This window comes from Psammomys obesus, unplaced genomic scaffold, assembly GCF_907164565.1.
Source record: "Psammomys obesus unplaced genomic scaffold, mPsaObe1.curated_primary_1811, whole genome shotgun sequence".
Classification (NCBI taxonomy): domain Eukaryota; kingdom Metazoa; phylum Chordata; class Mammalia; order Rodentia; family Muridae; genus Psammomys; species Psammomys obesus.
This window is the reverse complement of record NW_026589732.1, coordinates 1,446,975-1,469,242: the sequence shown is the minus strand read 5'-3', so window position 1 is coordinate 1,469,242 and position 22,268 is coordinate 1,446,975. Positions and strand designations below refer to the sequence as shown.

Genomic DNA, 22,268 nt, shown 5'->3' with positions numbered 1-22,268 from the left:
CCAGCTGCTGTGGGCTTGGGGATCTGAAGGCGGATCCTCTGGAAGAGCAGTAAGTGCTTTTAACCACGGAGCCATCTCTCCAGCCTAGAACAGTTCCTTTACCTCATGACCTAGAGAAGCAGATACAGCTCCAAGGACAGGCCATCAGGTCCTGCCCACTACTTCCTGATAATTCGATCATATTATGAATATGTCAGGGGGTTAACTGCATCACAGACTTGCCCCAGGGTGTGCCTCACTAATCCCCTAGGTGTTTCTTAACCTAAGTAAGTTAACAGTCCGAATTAGCCATCCTAGGTTTTGTTGTTGTTGTTGTTTGTTTTGTTTTGTTTTGTTTTGCTTTGCTTTGCTTTGTTTTGTTTCTCTGTGTAGCCTTGGCTGTCCTGGACTTTGTAGACCAAGCTGACCTTGAACTATCAGAGATCCGTCTGTCTGCCTCTGCCTCCCAGAGTGCTGGGATTACATCACAGATTCTGATTGAGGAAGTGGAGTCCTCTGATTGACTGTGCCTCGTTCACTTACTCAGCCCTGTGGTCAGGAGGTGTTATTTTTAAAAAGGGAACAGTGAAAGGGGAGTAGACAAAAATCTTCCTTTATGTGTTTCCCCCAGGTGAACATGGAAACGGGTGGCCTGCCCCTGGAGCTGTGGCGTATGATCTTAGCCTACCTGCACCTGCCTGACCTGGGCCGCTGCAGCCTGGTTTGCAGGGCCTGGTACGAGCTGATTCTCAGCCTTGACAGTACCCGCTGGCGGCAGCTGTGTCTAGGCTGCACCGAGTGCCGCCACCCCAACTGGCCCAACCAGCCAGATGTGGAGCCGGAGTCCTGGAGAGAGGCCTTTAAGCAGCACTACCTGGCCTCCAAGACCTGGACCAAGAACGCGCTGGACTTGGAGTCCTCCATCTGCTTCTCTCTGTTCCGCAGGAAGAGGGAGCGGCGCACTTTGAGTGTTGGGCCAGGCCGTGAGTTTGACAGCTTGGGCAGTGCCTTAGCCATGGCCAGCCTCTATGATCGAATTGTGCTGTTCCCAGGGGTGTATGAGGAGCAAGGTGAAATCATCCTGAAGGTGCCAGTGGAGATTGTGGGCCAAGGGAAGTTGGGCGAGGTGGCCCTGCTTGCCAGCATTGACCAGCACTGCTCAACCACACGTGTGTGCAATATCGTCTTCATGCCAGCCTGGTTCTCGCCGATCATGTACAAGGTGGGTGTGCGCTGGATGCTCGTTCCTGTCCTTCCCTTTACGGTTAGATTGGAGAATCTGGCGTTTATTTCTGTGCACATACTTCTGAGAACTGAACTCGCGAAGACGTGGGCACACAGGCCAGTATGATCCAGAATTATGCTTTGTGCCTTAATTCCTTCAAAGCTGCGTTAGAAACTCGAGGTGGGCTGAGGACCAAACTTTTTTATACCTCTTCTATTTCTAACTGTATCAGCTAGAGCACCAGGTAGAGCGGTGAGGTGGCAGAGTGAGCAGCGTGTCCAGAGAGAGGGCAGAGGCCTCAGCTCCCGAGTCCTCCTCCTGTGCTGGAGTCACTGCTTCTTAAGGGCACCTGGAGGGGAAGCCAGGAAATATTAGTCCACACAGTATCCATGAGCACAGAGCAGTCACCTTCTAGACAAAGTGTGTGTGTGTGTGGGGGGGGGGGGGGGGCTGGTGGTCCTGAAAAACAGCCCTGAGCCTGTGCATTGGCTAGTTATGAAAGATCCCCGGAGGGTATCTTCCGTCAGAGAGACCCCCTCCCAAAGAACAACGAGGCCATTCGGATGCAAACAGCAAGAGGCTTTTATTTTGATTCACGAGTACTCGGGGCAGCAAGGTCACTCGGGAGGACCTTACGCGCCCCCTAGATGGGAAGCTGGGGTTTTTATAGGGTTTTAGAGGCAGAAGCACTGGTACAGAAGCGAGAGGGCATGGTTACAGGGGGCTGATTGGTACGTTTACACGAGACCACAATTTGCGTCAAAGTTTGGCAAGGGCACCAAGATTCTAGGAACTGGGTGGTCAAGGGGGGTAGGATGACCCCTTGACGTGGCCCGCCACCTGTTATTTTGTTTTTCCCTATCTTAGCTGAAACAGTCTCACAGATATCTATGAGAGTGATTAACACAAACTGTTTTTAGTATGACTGGGGCAGCCTGACCACAGATATCCCAAGTGGGTGACACAGCTAGGATTTCTCAGTAATTTTCCAGTTTCTCATCTGGCCTTCAGAGTTTTATAAAACAGTGGTGTCTCACAAAATGGCGTTAGCTATGTTTAACTTAGGGTGAGGCTGGGGTCTTTCAGTTACAGCCAGCGACAAATCCTTGTCTCTGTTGTCATGATCTGTACGTCACTGGCCATTTGTGACACTCAGTATGCACCAGGTGTGTGCTTTACAGCCATACCTCTCTTATGTTCCCTAGAGCCTTAAGAGGAGGTTGCATCACCTGGTTTTATAAATGAAAGAAACTGAGGCCCAACGACAGCAGCAGAACCTTGGGCAGAGCTTCGACCCAAAGCTGTATTAATAATCAAGATAACCTCAGGTCTGAGGAAATATCCGTGGTGATCAGTAGCTGTGGTTCCCCTGGCTGGTGAGGGACATTAAAAGTCAGAGATGCTAGTGAGTTTCCCAGGTGGGTAATTCCTGAGGTTAGAGCTCAAATTCAGGCCTTCTGATGTGTAAAACTGCATTATGCCAGAGTCCTTGGGATCCCGAAAGCCTGCTTTTTAGCTCTAGCGTGTTTCATAAGAGCTCCTGGGCATCCCTGGAAGTAAAGTTTGCTTCCAGAAACAAGGCTCCCGACCCTTCCTGCCTAGGAATACATTGATTCTTAGAGTAAGTGCTCACTTCAGTCTCCCAGCTGTAGCTCCTCGGGAGACAGGCCCGGCACAGGCTTCTTTGTAGTTAGCCATCTGTGAGCACTCACATGTGTGAGTGCTGGGTCTGTGATGGTCTTTGAGCTAAGAAGGCCAGAGGTCTGAGACATCTTGGCCTAAAAACTGCAAAGGCCGGGACGGTGTCACAGTTTTCAGTGACCTCTTAAGAGAAATGTAGATTAGTCTGCATCTCTGAGAAACTGAGAGCACCAAGAGGAAGATGAGCTTCACTGGCGGCAGGGGCAAGTAGTGGAGCCATAAGGAAGCACGCGGCGCATCCGGTAAGTGTGGTCACCCTCCTTCCAAAACCATCAAGGCAGGTCACTGACATGGGATGTTTTCACTTGCTCAGGGGCAGGTCTCTCTGGGTTGTCGGTTACACTCCTTATTTTATGGTTGAGAAGCATCTCGTAGTGTCACGAATGCAGAGGTGTCTTCAGAGTCTGACCTCACCACGCTTACCTGTCACTCAGGTCTATGGGTCTCAATTGAATCAACAGGTTCAGCCCTTTCCATCCCACCCCAAGACTCCTGCTTTGACCTTAAATGATAATAGCTAACTGTCACTGAGTCTGAGTACCAGCTTTGTGATTTACAAACTAGCAAGCTCCATGCTCCAGACAAGGAAACCGAGGCCTAGAGAGATGAAGCCATTTGTTCTAGGTAAGTGCGCTTGGAAGACGCAGCGCTGTGGTCAGCCAGTGGAGCACATCCTAAGCATTGGCAGTGTCCCCTGTTCTGTCTCTTTGAAGATGAGACCTGTCACTTGCTTTGCTCCACCACACACCACTGGCTGCACAGACTGGGCTCTCATGATGCCTGTGGCTGGGCCAACCCTGTAACCTGTCCCAGTCACGCAATCCTTCTTGCCTGTCCTCTACAGTGCCAGTATCGGGGCCCAGCTCTTTGGTCTGCTGCAAGCTAGCAGGCTCAGATAGAGAACTACCTGTGGGGATGAGGGGAAGATGCCTTTAAAAAGATGCCATCAGGAGAAACGTGTACAGATTAGTCACATAGCCCAGTCACTAAGCAAGGGCTCTCCTCCTCTCAGAGACTTGCTGAAGTCCAGCTCAGATCCCAGCCAGCTCCTGTTTGGGAAAATCCAAAGCTCTCCCCAACTGTGCATCCCCTAGATGAGTGTGACCCTCCTTCTTACTCCCCTTGGCCACCTTGGTATCAGTTCCACGTCACCAAGCCTCCCTGTGCTGCGGCTCTTCCGTCCTGCATGCTAGGCAAGTGCTGTAGCGCTGAACTGTGTCCCCAGCCTTCCCTCCTTCCCATTCCACCAAACAGAAAACAAGCGGGCAGGGAGGGGGTGGGGGACATCAATTCAGGAGTTTCAGAGAACTTATTTAAGACTTGAACTACATAGAGGGGTCCTGCCGTAGAGTATGGGTTTCTCTTCCATTATCCTTTAGAATTAGAAGGATGCAACAATTGGCAGTTTTTCTTGTGCCCCTTTGATGTGGACAGCTGACATCCCAGACTTTTAAAGAAGGGGAGGAAGTGAAACCAAGGGCCTTTCTATCTCCTCCCTCCTTCAAGAGCAGCAAGGATGATGACCATAAAAGCAAAGTGTAGGCTTCTGACCACGTCTTCTCCTTCTTGTCCCCCAGACCACATCAGGTCACATCCAGTTTGACAACTGCAACTTTGAGAATGGACACATCCAGGTCCATGGCCCAGGCACCTGCCAAGTGAAATTTTGTACCTTCAAAAACACCCATGTCTTTTTGCACAATGTGCCCTTATGTATGTTGGAAAACTGTGAATTTGTGGGCAGTGAAAACAACTCGGTAACTGTTGAGGGCCACCCGTCGGCAGATAAGAACTGGGCCTACAAGTACCTCCTGGGCCTTATCAAGTCCTCTCCCATCTTGCTCCCTGCAGAAGACCATGACTTTTTAATGTCCTTGGACTTAGAGAGCCGGGACCAGGCCTGGAGCCCAAGGACCTGTGACATTGTCATTGAAGGCAGCCAGAGTCCTACAAGCCCAGTCTGTAGCTCTCCAAAGCCAGGCTCCAAGGAGGCAGAGGTGGGCAGCGATGGGGAGAGAGTGGCCCAGACTCCAGACAGCAGTGATGGTGGCCTGAGCCCCAGCGGAGAGGAGGAGGATGACGAACAGCTCACATACAGACTGTCCTACCAGGTTCAGGGCCCACGCCCTGTCCTGGGGGGCTCCTTTCTGGGCCCGCCACTACCAGGAGCATCCATCCAGCTGCCCAGCTGTCTCGTGCTGAACTCGCTGCATCAGGAGCTGCAGAAAGACAAGGAAGCCATGGCGCTAGCCAGCTCTGTGCAGGGCTGCCTCATCCGCAAGTGCCTCTTCCGGGATGGGAAGGGTGGCGTCTTCGTCTGCTCCTATGGCCGAGCCAAGATGGAAAGAAACATCTTCCGGAACCTAACTTACGCAGTGCGGTGTATACACAATAGCAAGGTACTGTCCCAAGGACCGACACTGTAACTTGAGGCCTCCCCGGGTGGTCACTGCTAAATGCATGAGCTGTGCTTTTTGAGAGGGCCCCTGTGGCTCTGTGTGGGAAGGGTGTGATGAGCTAACTGCACATTTAGATCATTTTTCAAGCTTACTGGAGATCTTTGACTTCTGTCCATCCTCTGACTTAGATAAGACTAACGTCTTCCCATTTCCCAGAAAAAGAAATAGAGGCCCAGAGAAGGTCATTGAGCAAGTCTGAGACAGAGCCTAGGTCTTCTTCCTCCATTTACATGTGTCTTTCTGTTCCTCATACATGTTTTCTAGGTGTTTGTAAAAAAAAAAAAAAAAAAATCAGGTTTTTTTTTTTAAAGCACAGATGGCCTCCAGTGAGACAGTTGAAAAAGAGTTTCTGCAGCAACAGGTGTCTGAGCTGAGTCGGAGAAATCGAGGGTGCAGGACAAGTGGAACGTGTGTGATGGGAAAGGGGGGTACATGCTGGAAGCAAGCACACCCCGTTCTGGGCAATTTGTGAGGTTGGTTCACTCGTGCAGCTGGAACACATTCAGAGGTTGTAGGGCTGGAGACACGGTTTAGTGGTTAAGGGCACTTGTTGCTCTTCCAGAAGACCCAGATTTGGTTTCCAGCACCCATGGGGTGGCTCACAACCATCTGTAACTACAGTTTTAGGGGATCCAAAGCCCTCTTCTGAACCCCATGGGCACCAAGCAAGCACATACATACATGCAGGTAAAACACTCATACGCATAAAATAAAGTAAATCTTAAAAAAAAAAATCAAAACAAATGTGTAGCTAGCAAGCAGGAGTTCCCCTTGCCCAGAGTCCAGAAAGGCAGACACCACACTAAGAGCAGCCGGCCACCACTGAGGAGATTGCTCCCTTATTGGCGAGGTCACACTGGGTTCTGTGGAACAACCTCCATGTCCATTAACAGTTGGTGCCACAAAGTGTCTGAAAGGTGAGCAGGCCATGCAGAAGGAAGCATAGCTTGCCATGGGCTTGGGTCTCAGCTCTCTATCATTTCCCTGGGAATCACCTGCAATTGTGTACCGTGGAAGAGAGTGTTCCAGCGTGGTTTTCTCAGAGGTCTGAGGGCTTGGTGCTATAACCTTAGCAGAAGTGCTCAGGAAACTAAAAAGCATTGCAGAGTCCAGTGTGGTTCTTAAAGGCCATGAACGGTTAACTACAGTTGTATTTAGTTATATATAACCAGGCCCACTTTTTTCTGTTTGTTTGTTTGGTTGGTTGGTTTTGGTTTTGGTTTTTCTCGACAGGGTTTCTCTGTGTAACAAAGCCTTTGCAGTCCTGAAACTTGGTTTGTAGACCAGGCTGGCCTTGAACTCAACAGAGATCTGCCTGTTTCTCAGTGCTAAGATTAAAAGTGTGTGCCACCACACCCAGCTCCCAGGCCGCTTCTAAGGACAATTTTTGGTGATGTTACCATAAAAACACAAGACTATACTACATTATAAGTAGAAAATTGTTTTGTTTTGTTTAAGGAAGAGGGGCTAGTGTGATGGTGCATATCAGGAATCCCAGTACTTGAGAGGCTGAGGCAGGAGGATCACTACAAAAAAGTGAGACCTTGTCTCAAAAAGGAAACAGATGTGGAAGGAGGCTAATTTACTTCCCCAGGTACCATGTTGAAAGGGTCAGGTCTGAGCCCTCGGAGAGGACTTTTCTCTTCACACAGTTATCGAGGGCATGGCTGCTGAGAAAAATCTGGCTCTCCTGCCCATGCATTGTTAAAGGATTGTGAAGATGATTAGCAAAGGTTACATATGGAAAATACTAGCTTGGTCATGGTGGTGCATGCCTGTAAGTCCAGCACTCAGGAGGTTAAAATGAGAAGATCACAAATCTAAGGCCAGTCTAAGCTTTGTCTAGGCCCTAATCTCAAAAAAAAAAAAAAAAAGAGAGAGAGAGAAAGAAAGAAAGAAAGAAAGAAAGAAAGAAAGAAAGAAAGAAAGAAAGAGAAGGAAAACTTAGTATACCAAGTGCTCAATAAGCCTTTTTAAAGGTGATGACAGTCCAGTTGAGAGGTTCTCTGATAGATTGCTGGGGGTGTGGCACAGGAACCCAGAAGTGATGGCATCCGACCTGCCCTCAAGGAGCCAGGACAGGTCCCCTAAAGTAAAGCCATTGCTTCAAACTGTGCAGGAGGAATAAGGCTGTGGTTGGAAACCTCAACAAGGACAAACAAGAGTGTCCACAGCTCTAACTGTAGCTGTATTGAGCATTGCCTCAGGAGACAGTTGGCAGGAGTTAGGTGGCCAGAAATTCCTGGATAGTTTCTAGCAAAGAATCTGGAAACTGATTTTCAGGAATTTTGACTGGAAAGGAAAAAAAAATCAACTTATTTGGAAGTCACCATTATGAATGCTAAGTGGAATGAACACAAGCTGAGGTTGTAGGTGGGAGTGTGGGGCCCTGAGTTGAGGGCCAAGGTCTTCATCACCGGTCAGAGGGCTTCTACTTCCCTGGTCGTAAAATACGCCAGCAGGATGACAGCTGGCTGAAGCAGCCTGGTTGTTTCGTGGGGGCTGTAACGTTGGAAGTCGAGGGAATCATGTTTGGAAACACCTTTGTGGTCTTCTGAGGGTCAGACTTGGCAGGAACTGAGCTGGTTTGGTTGATGGTGGCATTGTGATAGGCCTCAGTTTCTCTCATCTTTGCCTTCTGCTGCTTTTCTGTCTGGATCTGTTCTTTGCACCTGCTCCTCTGAAAGGCCCCTGTGTCAGCTCTCACCCTCCCACTACCGTGAGGGACTGGTGTTTGTCAGCCTGCCCAGGAGAGCCTGGCAGTGACAGAGCTCTCCAGTGTTGTGCTTCATCTTGGTCGGGGTAGGGATTATGGCCTTAGGTCTAGGGGAGCCCCTGTCAGTGGTCCTTTCTCACTAGCACTAGGGGCTTTCTTCATGGTCTGGGCCCAAGCTAAATTTCCTTTCACTGCCTTCAAGTTACAGACAGAATATGAGTGTTAGGCCACCTGTCACCAAAATATCCCGGGGCTTCTATTCTGGTTCTTGTGTCCTTCCTTCCTCTCCTCTCTTCTGTGTTCCTTCTATCCCCAAAGCCCGAGAAGCTTAGCCAGGCCTACCTCCTTCTGCCCTGCCCACATATAGGCCTTTTTTTTTTTTTTTTCATTTTTTCTTTATTAATTACACTTTATTCACTTTGTATCCCCCCGTGGTTCCCTCCCTCCTCCCGTCCCAATACCTCCCTTCCTCCCTCCTCTGCACACATGCCCCTCCCCAAGTCCACTGATAGGGGAGGTCTTCTTTTCCTTCCTTCTGATCCTAATCAATTAGGTCTCATCAGGAGGGGCTACATTGTCTTCTTCTGTGGCCTGGTAAGCCTGCTCCCCCCTCGGGGGAGGTGATTAAAGAGCAGGCCAATCAGTTCATGTCAGAGACAGCCCCTGTTCCTATTACTATGGAACCCACTTGGACACTGAACTGCCATGGGTTACATCTGTGCAGAGGTTCTAGGTTATCTCCATGCATGGTCCTTGGTTGGAGAACACCAACAGCACAGGCTCTAAGAGCAACAATCAATAAATGGGACCTCATGAAACTGAAAAGCTCTGTAAAGCGAAGGACACTGTTGTCAGAACAAAATGACTGCCTACAGATTTGGAAAGGATCTTCACCAACCCTATGTCTGACAGAGGACTAATATCCAGTATGTATAAAGAACTCAAGAAGTTAAACAGCAACAAATCAAGTAATCCAATTAAAAAATGGAGTACAGAGCTAAACAGAGAATTCGCAATAGAGGAATATCAAATGGCAGAGAAACACTTAAAGAAATGCTCAACATCATTAGCCATTAGGGAAATGCAAATCAAAATAACCCTGAGATTTCACCTTACACCCATCAGAATGGCCAAGATGAAGAACTCAAGGGACAACACATGCTGGAGAGGTTGTGGAGAAAGGGGAACCCTCCTCCACTGCTGGTCGGAATGTAAACTGGTACAACCACTCTGGAAAGCAATCTGGCGCTTTCTCAGACAACTAGGAATAGCGCTTCCTCAAGATCCAGCCATACCACTCCTAGGCATTACGGATAGGCCTTTTAATCAGCCAATCAGGGATAACTGGGAACATTCCTTGTCATCACAAGGTCACAGGAGATTGTTCAACATTATAACAATACCCATGGCAGGGCAGTACCCAGATCTCAAAGCACTGAAATCAGCATTTGAAAACACATTTTTCTGACAAGGTTTTTCTAACAAGTTACTACACCAAAAGAAAAAAACAACAAACTTTGTGTGTGCGCACGCATGCGAGCAGGTGTGGCTTGAACTCAGGTCCTTTGTTCATGCAGCAAAGCACTTCACTGACTAAGCTGTTTCCCCGTAACAACTGATATTTATTTTCTGTTTTTCTTGTGTTTGAGGCAGGGTCTTGCCACATAGTCCAGGCTGACCACAGTCTCCCTCCTTCCTTCTCTGTCTTCCCAGTGCTGGGATTAAAGATATGCATCACTATACTCGGCTTTAACAAAGTAAGCTTTTTTAATTTGGGAATTGGTCTTGGGAGCAGGGTGGTGGTACTTGAATCCCAGCACTCAGGGAGGCAGAGGCAGGTGATTCTCCAGGAGTTCGAGGCCAGCCTGATCTACAAAGCGCATCCAGGACAGCCAGAAATATTACACAAAGAAACCCTGTCTCAAAACAAAACAAAACAAAACAAAAGAATTGGCCTGGGGCCAGAAGTGATGTCATATAGCTGTAATTCCTGGCACCTCATAGCAGGAAAGACCATGAGCTCCAGCTGAGGTGGGGTGGGGTGTACTTGCCTAGTAGGTACAAAGGCCTGAGTTTGATCCCCAGCACTGCGATGATGATGACGATGACGACGACAACGACGACGATGATAGGCCTTGGTTTCATAAATTCGAGGGAAATCTTTGGAGGAGAGTGCCTAAGCACTGTGTTTAGCACTGGCTGTGTAACCTGCACTCTTTGATGAGGATTCAATGGAAGGGGCAGATCTGGAATTGAGTGCAGGAAGTTGCTATGGACTAGGAATGTGACTCGGTGAAGTGCCAGGTTGGATACCCAGCACTGTGTGGTGGTGCAGCTCTGTAATTCCGGGGCTAGGGAGCCGGAAGCAGGTGGGTCCCTGGAGCTCAAGGTCGTGGCTGGCTACAGAGTGAGTGAGTTTGAGGTCAGCCTGGGCAAACTCAAGAGCATGAAGTTTGGCGAGCACTTGATCTGTGTCTCTCCATCCCATCGTCTAGTTCTGAGGCTTGAGCCCAAGGTCAGGCTTCTGAGCTTTAGTGAGACCCTGGCATGAAGTAAGGAGCCCACAGGGCAGTGTCACACGGGATAAGGGAGACCGCGTCCTCTCAAGCACGGAGCGGGAAGGTGGAGTGCAGAGAGGTGCCCCTCTCACCAAGTGTAAACCGCCGGAACCGCTTGGGTAGGAAAAGGCTTGTATGCTCTTCTCATACGTTTATTATCATCACTACATTGTGTGTGTGTGTGTGTGTGTGTGTGTGTGTGTGCGTGTGCGCGTGCGCGTGCGCGTGCGCGTGTGTCACAGCATGAGTATGGAGGTCAGAGGACAACTCTGGGGAGCTGGTTCTCTCCTTCCACTCTGTGGGCCCTGGGAATTGAACTTAGATTGTCAGGCTTGTCAGAAACTGCCTTTACACACTGAACACTCTCCCTTGGTGGTTTTTGACCATGCTTTGACAAAAAAAAAAAAAAAAAAGTGTTGTTTTGTTTTCCTCTCTTTTGCTTAGATCGTCATGCTCAGGAATGATATTTACCGCTGCCGGGCATCAGGCATCTTTCTTCGGTTGGAGGGTGGAGGCTTGATTGCTGGCAACAACATTTACCACAATGCGGAGGCTGGTGTGGACATTCGGAAGAAATCGAATCCACTCATCCTGGTACTTCTCTCTGTTCTTCTGCGTTCAGCCTGGCTCTTACTCTTTAGAAACTTTGTCTGCAGATGGTGAAGTATTTCAAGTTGGTTCCTGCCCGTCTTTGTGTGTCCTCATGGCTCTTCCTAGGTGTATTACTGGTGACTTTGGACTTTTCACATCCTGAAATCTTCTCACTAACAGGAAAAGCCGAGCCTGGACAAGGAAATTTCTCAGGGCCTCCTCAGAACCCATATATATCTGGCTTTGAAGCTAATTCTAGTAAAGAGGTGCTGTCTGCCCTGTATTACATATGAGTCTAAAGACAAAGTCCAGTCAGTCCATTCTCTGGAGAAAGGACAGGTATACTTTACCCGCAAGGCAGTTTTGTAGTGTGGAGTTGGGTTCTGTTTTATTCTTATTAGGGAGTTGGCTGGAAGATACAGACAGGTTCTCCTGCAATTCAAGCTGGCCTTGAAGTCTTAATCCTCCTGCCTCTACCTCCCAAGCCCTGGGGATTACAAGCATGGCTTGTAGTTTGTATTTTACCAGCTTGAAAACTACATAAAGTCCTTGACTGTGGAGCTGGGGAGATGGCTCAGTTGATAACGTACATACTTGCAAGCATGAAGTCCTGTCAGTTCAGGCAGAGCGGAGAAAGGACAGGGGCCTATTTCAGTCCTTGCTCAGGGAAGTGTTTCACGTACACCCACCGACCTCTCTAAGCTTTTCAGACTCTCCAGGGGCATCCTGTGGATCCCGTGGCCAGCCCCTTCGGAGCTCTTGAAAGAGAGCACATGTGGGAGACCTTGTAGCACTAGTCTGCTGTGCTGGTTACCTCTTAGCATCCAAAGTCAACAAGTACAGCCAGGGCGCGTGGGTGGAGAAAGGCTTAGCCGTAGCAGGTGTGGGGCGAGTATGAGATGTGTCTAAGATGGCGCCCTCCCAACAAACGAAGCACGGGGATTTATTCGGGGAGCTTGTCCACACAAGGAGAAAACACTGTAGGGCGGGCACGTTCTTGGGCACACTCAGTTAACGATGCATTTGTGTTTAAGGTCATAATTTAAGGAGAAAAGATGGTGAGCACACCTTTGGACATGACTAGATCAGGTCACATGTTCAAAAGGTCAAAATGATGGACAGAAACGTGCTTTGATTTTGTCATTGTCCTAGCTGAAGATAAAGGGAAGAGTTCTTTGAAGGTGCATTGATACAGGAATTTTCCTGCCTCAATTAATGGATCAGATTTTAAGTCTCTGTGACATCATTGTTTTGTTGGTTTGGTTGGTTGGCTTGTGTCTGAGCTTTGGATTTTTTTGAAATAGGTAGCCTTGAACTTGGGATCCTTTTGCCCTCGTGCTAGGATTACTATGACCAAGCTGGGCAACCTGGCACTGTTTGGAAGAGTTATCATCTCAGCACTGGGGAGGCAGAAGCAGGGGGATGCCTGGGGCTCTTGTACTGAACCGATGTCCTTCTCTCAGGAGTAAGCACAAAGGGCCAAGTTGGCGTGCCCTGGCTGGGTGATTTTATAGTGGGGGTGGGGATGGGGGCTCTGGCCCTTTCCATAGCCTCTTGCCTTGGAAAAGAGGCACAGAACCCTCCAACAGCAAAGGCCCCACAGCCATACCCCAAGGCTGCAGGGAGGACTCACCTTCACACCCTGCCTACTGCTTGCACGCACACAGCTGGCAAGGAAAGCAGCTGCATCACTTAGTCCCTTTGCTGTGTGCTTGGCAGCTTCTGGTGGTGGTCTAGCCGTGCTTGGGTCCATCCTGGGACAGCTGTGAGGCGGTACTGAAGCACTCTGCTTCCCCCAGGAATTTGTCTCCCAAATCTCACTTTCACTTGCAGTGTAACCAGATCCACCATGGTCTTCGCTCTGGCATTGTTGTCCTTGGCAATGGGAAAGGCGTCATCAGGAACAACCAAATCTTTTCAAATAAGGAGGCTGGCATTTATATCCTGTACCATGGAAATCCAATTGTGAGGTAGGCACTGCTCTGCCCAGACTGTCTGCCACTTCCACGCTCCTTTACTCCCCTTCTCTGTCTTTCTTCCGCTCGAAAGCCTGTTTGTTTGCTACGGCTGTGCTGCTGCCAACAAAACAAAGTGTCTTCATCCATAATCCCACCCCGCTAACGAAGCTGCCCCGGTGCTCCTGTCTTCTCTTCCACTTAGCTGTGTGCCGGCATTCTGTTTGGCCACACTAATGCGCACTTCTAACAGAGATTAACAAAGGCAGACAAGTGCCTGCTGCTCCCTGGAGCTTACCCTAGTCTGGGACAGTAGAGGCACTGCTACCAAGCCTGACAAACTGAGTTTGATCCCAGGGACCCACACGCTAGGAGGCGAGGACCAACTGTTGCAGATTGTCCTCCAGCCTCTATGCGTGTGCTGTTCTGAATGTGCACAGAGACAGGGACACATAATGAATGAGTTAATTAATTAATTAACTAATTAGTGTGAACACATGCTATGCTCTTTATGGGCTGTAGGTCTTCAGAGGGGAGGGAAAGACAGGACTGAGTGTCTCTGCAGTAGTGTGGGGCAGACTGGGAAAGGCACCGTTGGTGCTGTCAAGAGGAAGGAATCGCTCTAAGAGCAGGGAGGAAGGCCTTTCACTGGGCATGCCATTCAAGTAGACTTTGAGGGCTGGGGAGAACTCATGGAAGAAAACTTACCCAGCATGCACCAGGTCCTAGAAGGTTCAGTCTTCCACACTAAAAAGGAAAAGAAAGAGGTAATGGCTGGGTTTTAAAGTATGGGTAGGACTTGCACTCTTTCAGAGCTGTAGCAGCCATTCCTAGAAACAGGCACAGCAAGAGGAGAGGGACCAGCAGCAAAGAGCCCATAGTCCTCAGCAAGAGCATCAGGTGCTCAGCCATCTCTCCTGTCCCCCATGTTTCATAATTGAGACGGTCTCAGTAAGTCATTGCCCTGGGGGCACTGTAGCCTGACCTCCTGTACCCATGGATATACCTTCTGGTCTGCCATGCAGCGTAAGAGTGGAAAGAAATGGCAGAAAGTCTGGGCTAGTGGAGTCAGGCCTACGTCAGCCAAGGCCGAGGAGGGGGTGGGCAGAGGCTCAGGCGTGTCAGCGCTTGAGGAAAGCAGCTGCCATCAGCGTGTAGCAGGCGTGCTCTGAGGCGCTTTCCCCTGTGCTTTTCCATAAGAGCTTTTCTGAGTGTTGTTGTGTGATGCTTACCCGAGTCACTTGGGGAAATTCCAGGTCACGTCCATTTTATTGTTCTTCGTGTTTCATCTACTGCTTTTAGGCAGATAGCATCCCACTTCTAAGGATGCTTACATGAGCACAACATGTGGACATAGTACATTTTGCGTGTTCTAGGACACTGTTAAAGAGTTTTGAATGAAGACTTGCAGTCGGTGTTACTGTTTTTTAAAACTCAGACATCCTGCGTTTCTTTGGTTTTGGAGGTAGGGCCAGGGGAGGGGACACAGAAAGAATCTGAGATCCCTGACTGAGACGCCACAACGCTGAGAGCTGTAGAGCTCTGGTTACTCTAAGAAAGCTTGGTACAGCATCCTAGGAATTCTTCATGCTGCCAAGACTTGCCCGTGACACTCGTACAATGGTGAGATCAGTGTAAGCGTATGTGTGATGACCGGTGCAGTACAGAAAAGCTTGAGAGCATTGGATAGTATTATGCTTATGTCCCAGAGTTGCGAGTTTTGTTTTGGGTCAAGCTATCCCAGGGACAGCCAAGGAATTCCAAGTGCCTAGATTGTGGGATTTCAGAAGGTGACTGTTCCCTATGACCTTGGGCCACTGGGAAGCCTATGAAGGAAGGCAGTGCGGCCCAGTGTGATGGTGTGTGATGAAAATACTTATTATGCAAGCTTGACAACCTGAGCTTGATTCCTAGAACCTGTAGTGGAAAAACAGAACCAACTCCCAAAAGTTGTACTCTGACATGAATGCTGTAGCTCATATGCACCTGCGCTCTCGCTCTCTCTCTCTCTCTCTCACACACACACACACACACACACACACACACACACACAGCATTTGTGAAATGTTTTAAAGGAAAGCGCCTTGAACTATGACATAGGTGCCTTGGTCTCCCATCTTTCCCTGTCTCTTCTGTTGCAGTGGAAACCACATCTTCAAGGGGCGCGCAGCTGGCATAGCAGTGAACGAGAATGGCAAAGGTCTCATCACAGGTATATGGTAGGGACTGCTGAAGCCACAGCCAGCCAGGGGAGGTAGCAGCTAACCCACCTCTGGCCTCACCCTACCAGCCTCAGGCCCTTAGGCTACTCCTTTACTTACCAGACCTTCCTCTTTGATTTGCAGGTGGTATTCAGGGGTGCTAGTTCCATGGGGGCCATGCTTTTCATAGGAGGGCCCAGGATAGCATGGGAGAGGGGTGCCATCTCTGCCAGCCTCTGGCTGACCAGCTCACACTTCCAACCGCGCCAATTCAACAGGTGTCTGGATTTTCCCATACTTCTGTGTGAGCTTCTGCTCACTCTGAAAATTGCCCAATTCGTACAAACCCTTTATGTCTCAACTCATGCTGCTTCCTGAAGGAAGCCTGCCCTGACTCCCCGCAAATGCCCACTGAACACAGGGTACCTCCCCTGTTGAACATTTTACAGAATTTCTTAGTGCTTTGTTTCATCTGTCTCCTCTGGTACCAGGCAAGGATCAAATCTGCCTGGCACATCGTTGGAGCCCGGGATCTTGATTTCCCATAACCACCATTTACCAGATACTCAAAGCTCAGTTGTAGACTGCTTTTGCCTAGCATGTGTGTGGCCCTAGGTTAGATCCTAGATTTGAGAAGGAGGAGGAGGAAGAGGAAGAGGAGGAGCATGTGCAGCCCTTGTTTCAGGAGCTGGACATGTAGCAATAAATGAAACAGATACTAACTCTGTTTTCAGGAACTGACAGTTTAGAAGAAGAAACATGTAAAAATAAAAAGTAATGTATATAGACATATCTAGACAAACAGAAAGTGTCCAACTGAGTGTGATCTAGCCATTTGCATAAGGTGAGGACTTGAGATCATATGATCATGGTAGGCTTCTCTTCAAGGATGACATGTAATCCAGAACCTGAGAGATGGAAGAAGTCCAGTGAAACAGCCCTGAATGCAAGGCTCCCTGTGGGAACAGACTTTCAGACCTAAGCAGGGCTGCTTGTAGGATGGATTATGGGAGCAAGGGTTGAAAGGTACGAGATAGGGTTGCAGAGGCAGGGAGGGCCCATTGCAGAGGGCCTTGTAAGTACTCAGTCCCTTTTGCCTTGCCCCTGTGCTGAGGCAGCAGTGTCGAGGACCACTCCTCTGATGTGAGATTCTTCCCCCAAGTCCCGGGGGTGGAGGTAGCTCCCAGGGACGGGACAGGGCAGTGAGGTTAGAGTGCAGGGCTGAGGCTGAGGGCGAGCAAATGGGAGGAGGTTGTTCTTCCTCATCAGTCTCAAGGCTGCAGCCTAGAGTGGGTTTGAGGACACAGGAGTGTACAAGACAGACACAGCTTTTGTCCTTGGGAAAGCAGACGAGTTCCTGCAACAACCAGTCGGTGAACTTCAGGGTGCTGGTTGCTGGCAGCGCAGATGTGGGTATCCTGCTGTGGGTGAGAGTTGGGAGTGATTTCTCTTAGCTGCCCCAGTCACCACGGCCTGCACTGGAGGTGGCTCTTGGGTCCTGACCTCTCCACATCTCCCCATAGAAAACGTCATCCGTGAGAATCAATGGGGAGGGGTCGACATCCGCCGCGGAGGCGTCCCAGTCCTCAGGAGCAACCTCATCTGCTTTGGCTACTCGGACGGTGTAGTCGTGGGTGATGAAGGCAGAGGGCTGATAGAGGGGAACACCATCTATGGTAAGGAGTGGGGTCTGTGATCCAGCCCATCAGGGAGGCGGAGAGCCCAAGTGTCAGTGCCAAACCAGTGGGTCCTGAGAAGGCAGTCATCTCCTGCAGGCCTCACAACCTTCACTCGTAGGACAGACATGGGCTCTGGCTCCTAGCAAGAGTCAGCCACAGTGCTCTAGCTCCATGGAAGATAAAAGGCGGGGTATTGTCTGCTTCAAGTGTCCATGTGGGTTCCACCTCGTGGGTGTCTAATGCCTCCCATCCCTTCTCCTTTGATACAGACGATGGAAAATGTAACAGAAAATCATATTAATTACAGAAAATGCTGTCACTGCCAGTGTGACATTAAGCGAAGGCTCAACCTTTCTGGACTGCGTCTGATAATATCTGTAGCTAGGGTTACTCAGCCTGCCTCTACGCACTGTCACATTTAACCTTAAGACTGCCTTGTAAAAGTAGTTATTAACCCCAGCTTAGAGGTAAGGATGCCGAGGCACAGGGGTTCAGTAACTCCGTCACAGCTAGGAGGTAGTAGGGCTGGGGTTCACACTGAGCCTGCTCCCTTGCAGAGGCACCAGTGTGCCCTTGCACTGCCCTGTGGGAGTTGGCAGTACTCGGAGCACTTCACACCCTGAGAAATGATCCTAGCTTGTCCCTTGTGTGCGCCAGAGCCGTGAGGTGACGTGTCTCAGTCCTCCTTTGGGGTAACACTGGGTGCTGCTTCACCTATTCTTGGGCGCCGGTGACAGGCTCTTTTTCACTGTCCCAGCTAACAAGGGCTGTGGTGTGTGGATGATGTCCTCTAGCCTGCCCCATGTCACCAGCAATCATGTGAGCTACAATGGCCTGTATGGGGTGGCAGTGTTCAGCCAGAAAGACGGCTCTGGCGGGTTCCCTGGAGGCCACGGGGCACAGGAGAACTTCAGTGAGGATGGGGATGCCATCCTCTGGGAGACGGAGCTGGAGAAGGAGGACGACCCTCTGCGCCGGCCGATCACCATCGCTCTAGTGGAGTCCAACAGTATTAATCACAATGGAGGTGAGTGCTCCCCAGCCCCCACTGTAGCTTTTCATGGCTCCCACTGTCCTGGAACTCTCCGCGCTCTGTCCCAGCCTGCCCTTCTAGCCTCACTAGCTACTTTTTGTCTACTTACTTAATAACTAAGACCCTGAACTTTTCCCTAAGCTCAAATCCATTTCTCCTTACGTCTACCCCACTGACTTCACTAATGTGTTTCTTTTGCCTGGAGTTTGCTTTCTCCATCTACATCCCATGCCAACGAGGACTTTCTAACTTACTGTAAACATAACCCCTTCATCCTCTCTTCCTTGGATTTCTGCCCTAACTCATGCCCAGTGACACGGGTTGTTAAAGGTCTTAGTTGGCTTTGTTCTCTGAATATTTGTAAAATTTTTTTATGTGTGTGAGTGTTTTGCCTGCATGTATGTCTGTGTACTACATTCATGTCTATTGCCCATGGATGTCAGAAGACGGTATCGGATCCCTCTGGAACTGCAATTATAGATGGTTGTGAGCTACCATGTGGGTGCTGGGATTCGAATCCAGGTAATCTATAAGAGCAATAGGTGCTTTTAACCACTGAGCCACCTCTCGAACCTGACCCAATGACATGATATATGGGTTATAAGAATCCCAAGTTCTATTGGAGAAAAAGAATAAATTCATGGGCCCTGGAAGGCTCTTTTCTCTGGCATGACGTTCGCAGTGAGATCAGTAACAGCAGCCCCGGGGGAATATGTCTGGCAGCACACCCCCGGTGGAGGATTTCCCTGGGGGAATGAATTCTGCCAGCACACCCCCACGGAGGATGTCTTTTGTGAGGCCCTGACGCTTGGTAACACAGGCTAAGGCTGATGTAAGGTGACTCATCCAGGTTGGGGATGCTACCAAGAGGCTTGCTCAGACTGCCCCTGAACCAGCCCACGTCTTGTCTTCCACATGTCCCCTCCCAGTGCTGATTCAGTCCTTCTGCTGTCACTGCAACCCTCCTGCCACTAATAGGATGAGGCTGTAGGGGGTGGGAGCTTGGGCCAGAGGACTGAGACTAAGGAGTCTTCTTATAGCCTGTGTCCCTGGGCCACCTTCTCGGGTCCTGAGTGCCTCTTCCCTGCCATCCTGGAGTGCACACTAACAGTGAGGCTGCTCCCCAGACCAGCGTTGTCAGGGTTGACCTATGCTCTTTCCACTCCCACCCTCTGTAGCATCAGGACTCTTTGTCCAGAGCAGCGAGGCGCTGCAAGTCATCACCAATGTAATCCACGCCAATGGGGACAGAGGCATCACCATCGTTCAAAGCAGCCAGCTCACACGGGTGGCCAACAACAGCATCTCCTGCAACCGCCAGAGTGGGGTCAAGGTGGAAGCCCAGTGCAAGGTGGAGCTCCGGGGCAATGGCATCTATGACAATAGGGGCCACGGCATCATTACCAGGGGTGACAGTACCGCGGTTGTGGAAAATGACATCATTGGCAACCGCGGCAGTGGACTGCAGTTGCTGCCCAGGTCTGACACTAAGGTAAGTGTATGACGTGTACGATTCAAGGGGCCAACGGGGCTTAGGCCTGGCTTGCACATTGTGCTGAGAAACAGAACCATCAGCACCCTACAGCACGGAGCTGTAGGGAGAATCAGTAATCAGTGTGGACAGCGTGGCTGTGCCTCATGGAGAGGGAACAAGGATGAACAAGAGTTCTCAGCAGGGAGCCAAGGGTGGGAGAGTGTTGCCTAGATTCATAGTGCAGAGGGCCTTCTGGGTGTCTTCTTGGTCCCTAGGCCAGTGTCCTGGCTATTCCAGCTCATTCACTGACAGAATAAGCTTGCGCTGGGCCGTTGTGTGTTAGATGCTTGACAGGAGGGAGCATGAGGGCCTTGGTCTGTTAGGGAGTCCTCCTTAGTTGTTCATACAGCTTACTGACACAGGCTTTAGGAAGACTCTCTGAGTGCCCAGGCTACTTGAGGTGCTCTCTTTTGGACCTTTGGGACACATCCCTGACCCCTACTTCCGGAGCACCTCCCGGTGCTTCCTGTTTCTTTACCTGTCCTGGCACATGACCATGAGCTCTGAGCATGGTGCTAAATTTCACTGTAGGCCTGACAGACACAGCACTCTCCTGTGGACTATCCCAGAGGCTCTCGGCCCTGAGCTTCACAAATCAGCCGTGTAGGCAAGGAGTAAAGATCTGACTCTCCTGAGCCCTTCGGATCAGGGGCAAGAGGGTATGTTATGGCCCAGTTGGCCTAAAAGTAGGCATGGCTTCTGGCACAGCAGCGCCTTCTCTGGTAGACCTTTACAGACTGTTGCTGGGCACCTGCTGACCTCCTGCAGCCTGCCCATCAGCTCTAGGACACCCTACTCAGAGCTCCTGCTGCTCTCTGATGACCTCTCCAACACACTCAAACTGCATAGTTTTATAACAGTCACCCACTTGCCTGACTTACACCAGTCTGCAGGTCTCTGAAATTTGACAAGCCCTGGCTGCTTCTCCTAGGTACTAAAGAACCGGATCCACTCCTTCCGGGCCTACGGCATTGCTGTGCGAGGCCGCGCTAAGGCCCTGGTACAGGAGAACATCATCTTCCAAGGCAAGACCAACAAGACCATCTTCCAGCAGATCACAAACAATCGGGAATGCGTCATGCAAAACAACAAGTTCCTGGTCTTCAAGAAGAAGTGAGTGGGCGGTGGAGATGGCCCCTGGGTAGAGCGCTTGCCGTGTGAGCACAAGGGCCTGAGTTTATATCCAGCACCCACACAGATGCTGGTGATGTCGTTCAGCCGAGTGCAGTTGTAGTTGGCCTGGTGCATTGCTTGTGGGAGGCTCAATCGTTTTGTTCCTTTTCCATGAGTGTACAAAGCAGTGGGCTTTAGTATAGCATTTTCATACAAGTCTCATTGCCACAGTGCTCTTCCCACCGCCGTCCTTATTCTTCGTGTACCCCTCTTACTGGCCTTCCTCTTTCTTCTAAGATAGTCCCCTATTATTCATTTATTTCTTGTTGTTGTTCTGGATAATTTATTTAGTCACCTTAGTCCTCTAACGTAAGGAATACAAACCAAAGTTTGGCATGTGGGTCATGCCTTTAACCCCAGCACTTGGAGGCTGTTCAGGAGGGTCACCAAATTTGAGGTCAGCCTGAGTGAAAATATCAAAAAACTTTTTGATATTTTGATACTGTGACTAATGATGTCTAATTCTCAAGGCCTAAAATTGATTCAAAGGTTGGAAATGTTACTGATTCTCTTCTGTTATCACTTTGTGAATAGCCTCTGAGAAACAGAAATTATTTTAACCTTGTAAATATTTGGGAATAGGTTGACCCTGAAAGGTTTAAAGAAATTTCAAGTCCCATACTCATCAGTAAGTTTTACTGGAGTTATGGCCATGTTCATTAGCTGATACACTTGTCAAAGTCTGTCACACCCAAGTGCAACACGGCTGTAAAAACAAGACAATATAAACCAATAGAACAATAGAAGCAGTATAAAAATATAAATATGTTAATAGTTACTATCTAGGCCATTTTAAGAACTTCATAGACTTTAGTTTCAAACAGCAATGTCCTAAACTTTCTATAATGTTCTGAGCTATTCCAAGATGGTTACTATCTGAAAAAACTGCTCTTACTTTTTTTTATATACATTATTCTGTCTGCATGTGTGACTGCATGCCAGAGGAGGGCACCATATCTCATTATAGATGAGCCACCATGTGGTTGCTGGGAATTGAACTCAAGAAGAACAGCCAGTGCTCTTAACCTCTGAGCCATCGCTCCAGCCCTACTCTTACTTTTTAATTAACCAGTATCCAGCAATAAGTAATGCACAGCTGTCATCTAACACCTGTAAAAATAATAGCTAGAGGCATGGCTCAGTGGCCCTGGGCATGAGTCCATTGCTGCTGTGTCCCCAAAGGCATAACTGAACTTTGTAAGCATTCTCTAGCATTACATCTGAGCTCTCAGCAATTCTCTACAACAGTTTAACTTTTCTTTCCCATCTGAGCTAAAGTATTTTAATTAGGACCGCATGTAAAAGGGGACTATGTACATTACTCAACAAAATACACTGTCGTCAGAAAACTGAGGGCCTGATGGAGCAGTTTTCTCCTTCATATCTGAAAGCCACAGGTGCACACTGTCGTGGGTTACTGCTTCCTTCAGAGGAGTGAAGCCCACAGTGCTTCAAGTCATCCTG

General features: G+C 49.4%; 1 protein-coding gene across 2 annotated transcripts in view; it reads left to right on the top strand.

The window, feature by feature from the left end:
- Fbxo10 (F-box protein 10) overlaps positions 1 to 22,268 on the top strand; it is a 46,018-nt gene that overhangs the window by 19,853 nt on the left and 3,897 nt on the right. For both annotated transcript variants that reach the window (XM_055605340.1, XM_055605341.1), the window contains exons 2-10: positions 611 to 1,201; positions 4,483 to 5,304; positions 11,083 to 11,232; positions 13,063 to 13,199; positions 15,326 to 15,396; positions 16,909 to 17,061; positions 17,822 to 18,091; positions 19,276 to 19,589; positions 20,563 to 20,744. In XM_055605340.1, the coding sequence (XP_055461315.1) occupies positions 617 to 1,201; positions 4,483 to 5,304; positions 11,083 to 11,232; positions 13,063 to 13,199; positions 15,326 to 15,396; positions 16,909 to 17,061; positions 17,822 to 18,091; positions 19,276 to 19,589; positions 20,563 to 20,744 (2,684 nt within the window). In that variant the 5' untranslated portion in view covers positions 611 to 616. The remainder of the gene's footprint in view (positions 1 to 610; positions 1,202 to 4,482; positions 5,305 to 11,082; positions 11,233 to 13,062; positions 13,200 to 15,325; positions 15,397 to 16,908; positions 17,062 to 17,821; positions 18,092 to 19,275; positions 19,590 to 20,562; positions 20,745 to 22,268) is intronic.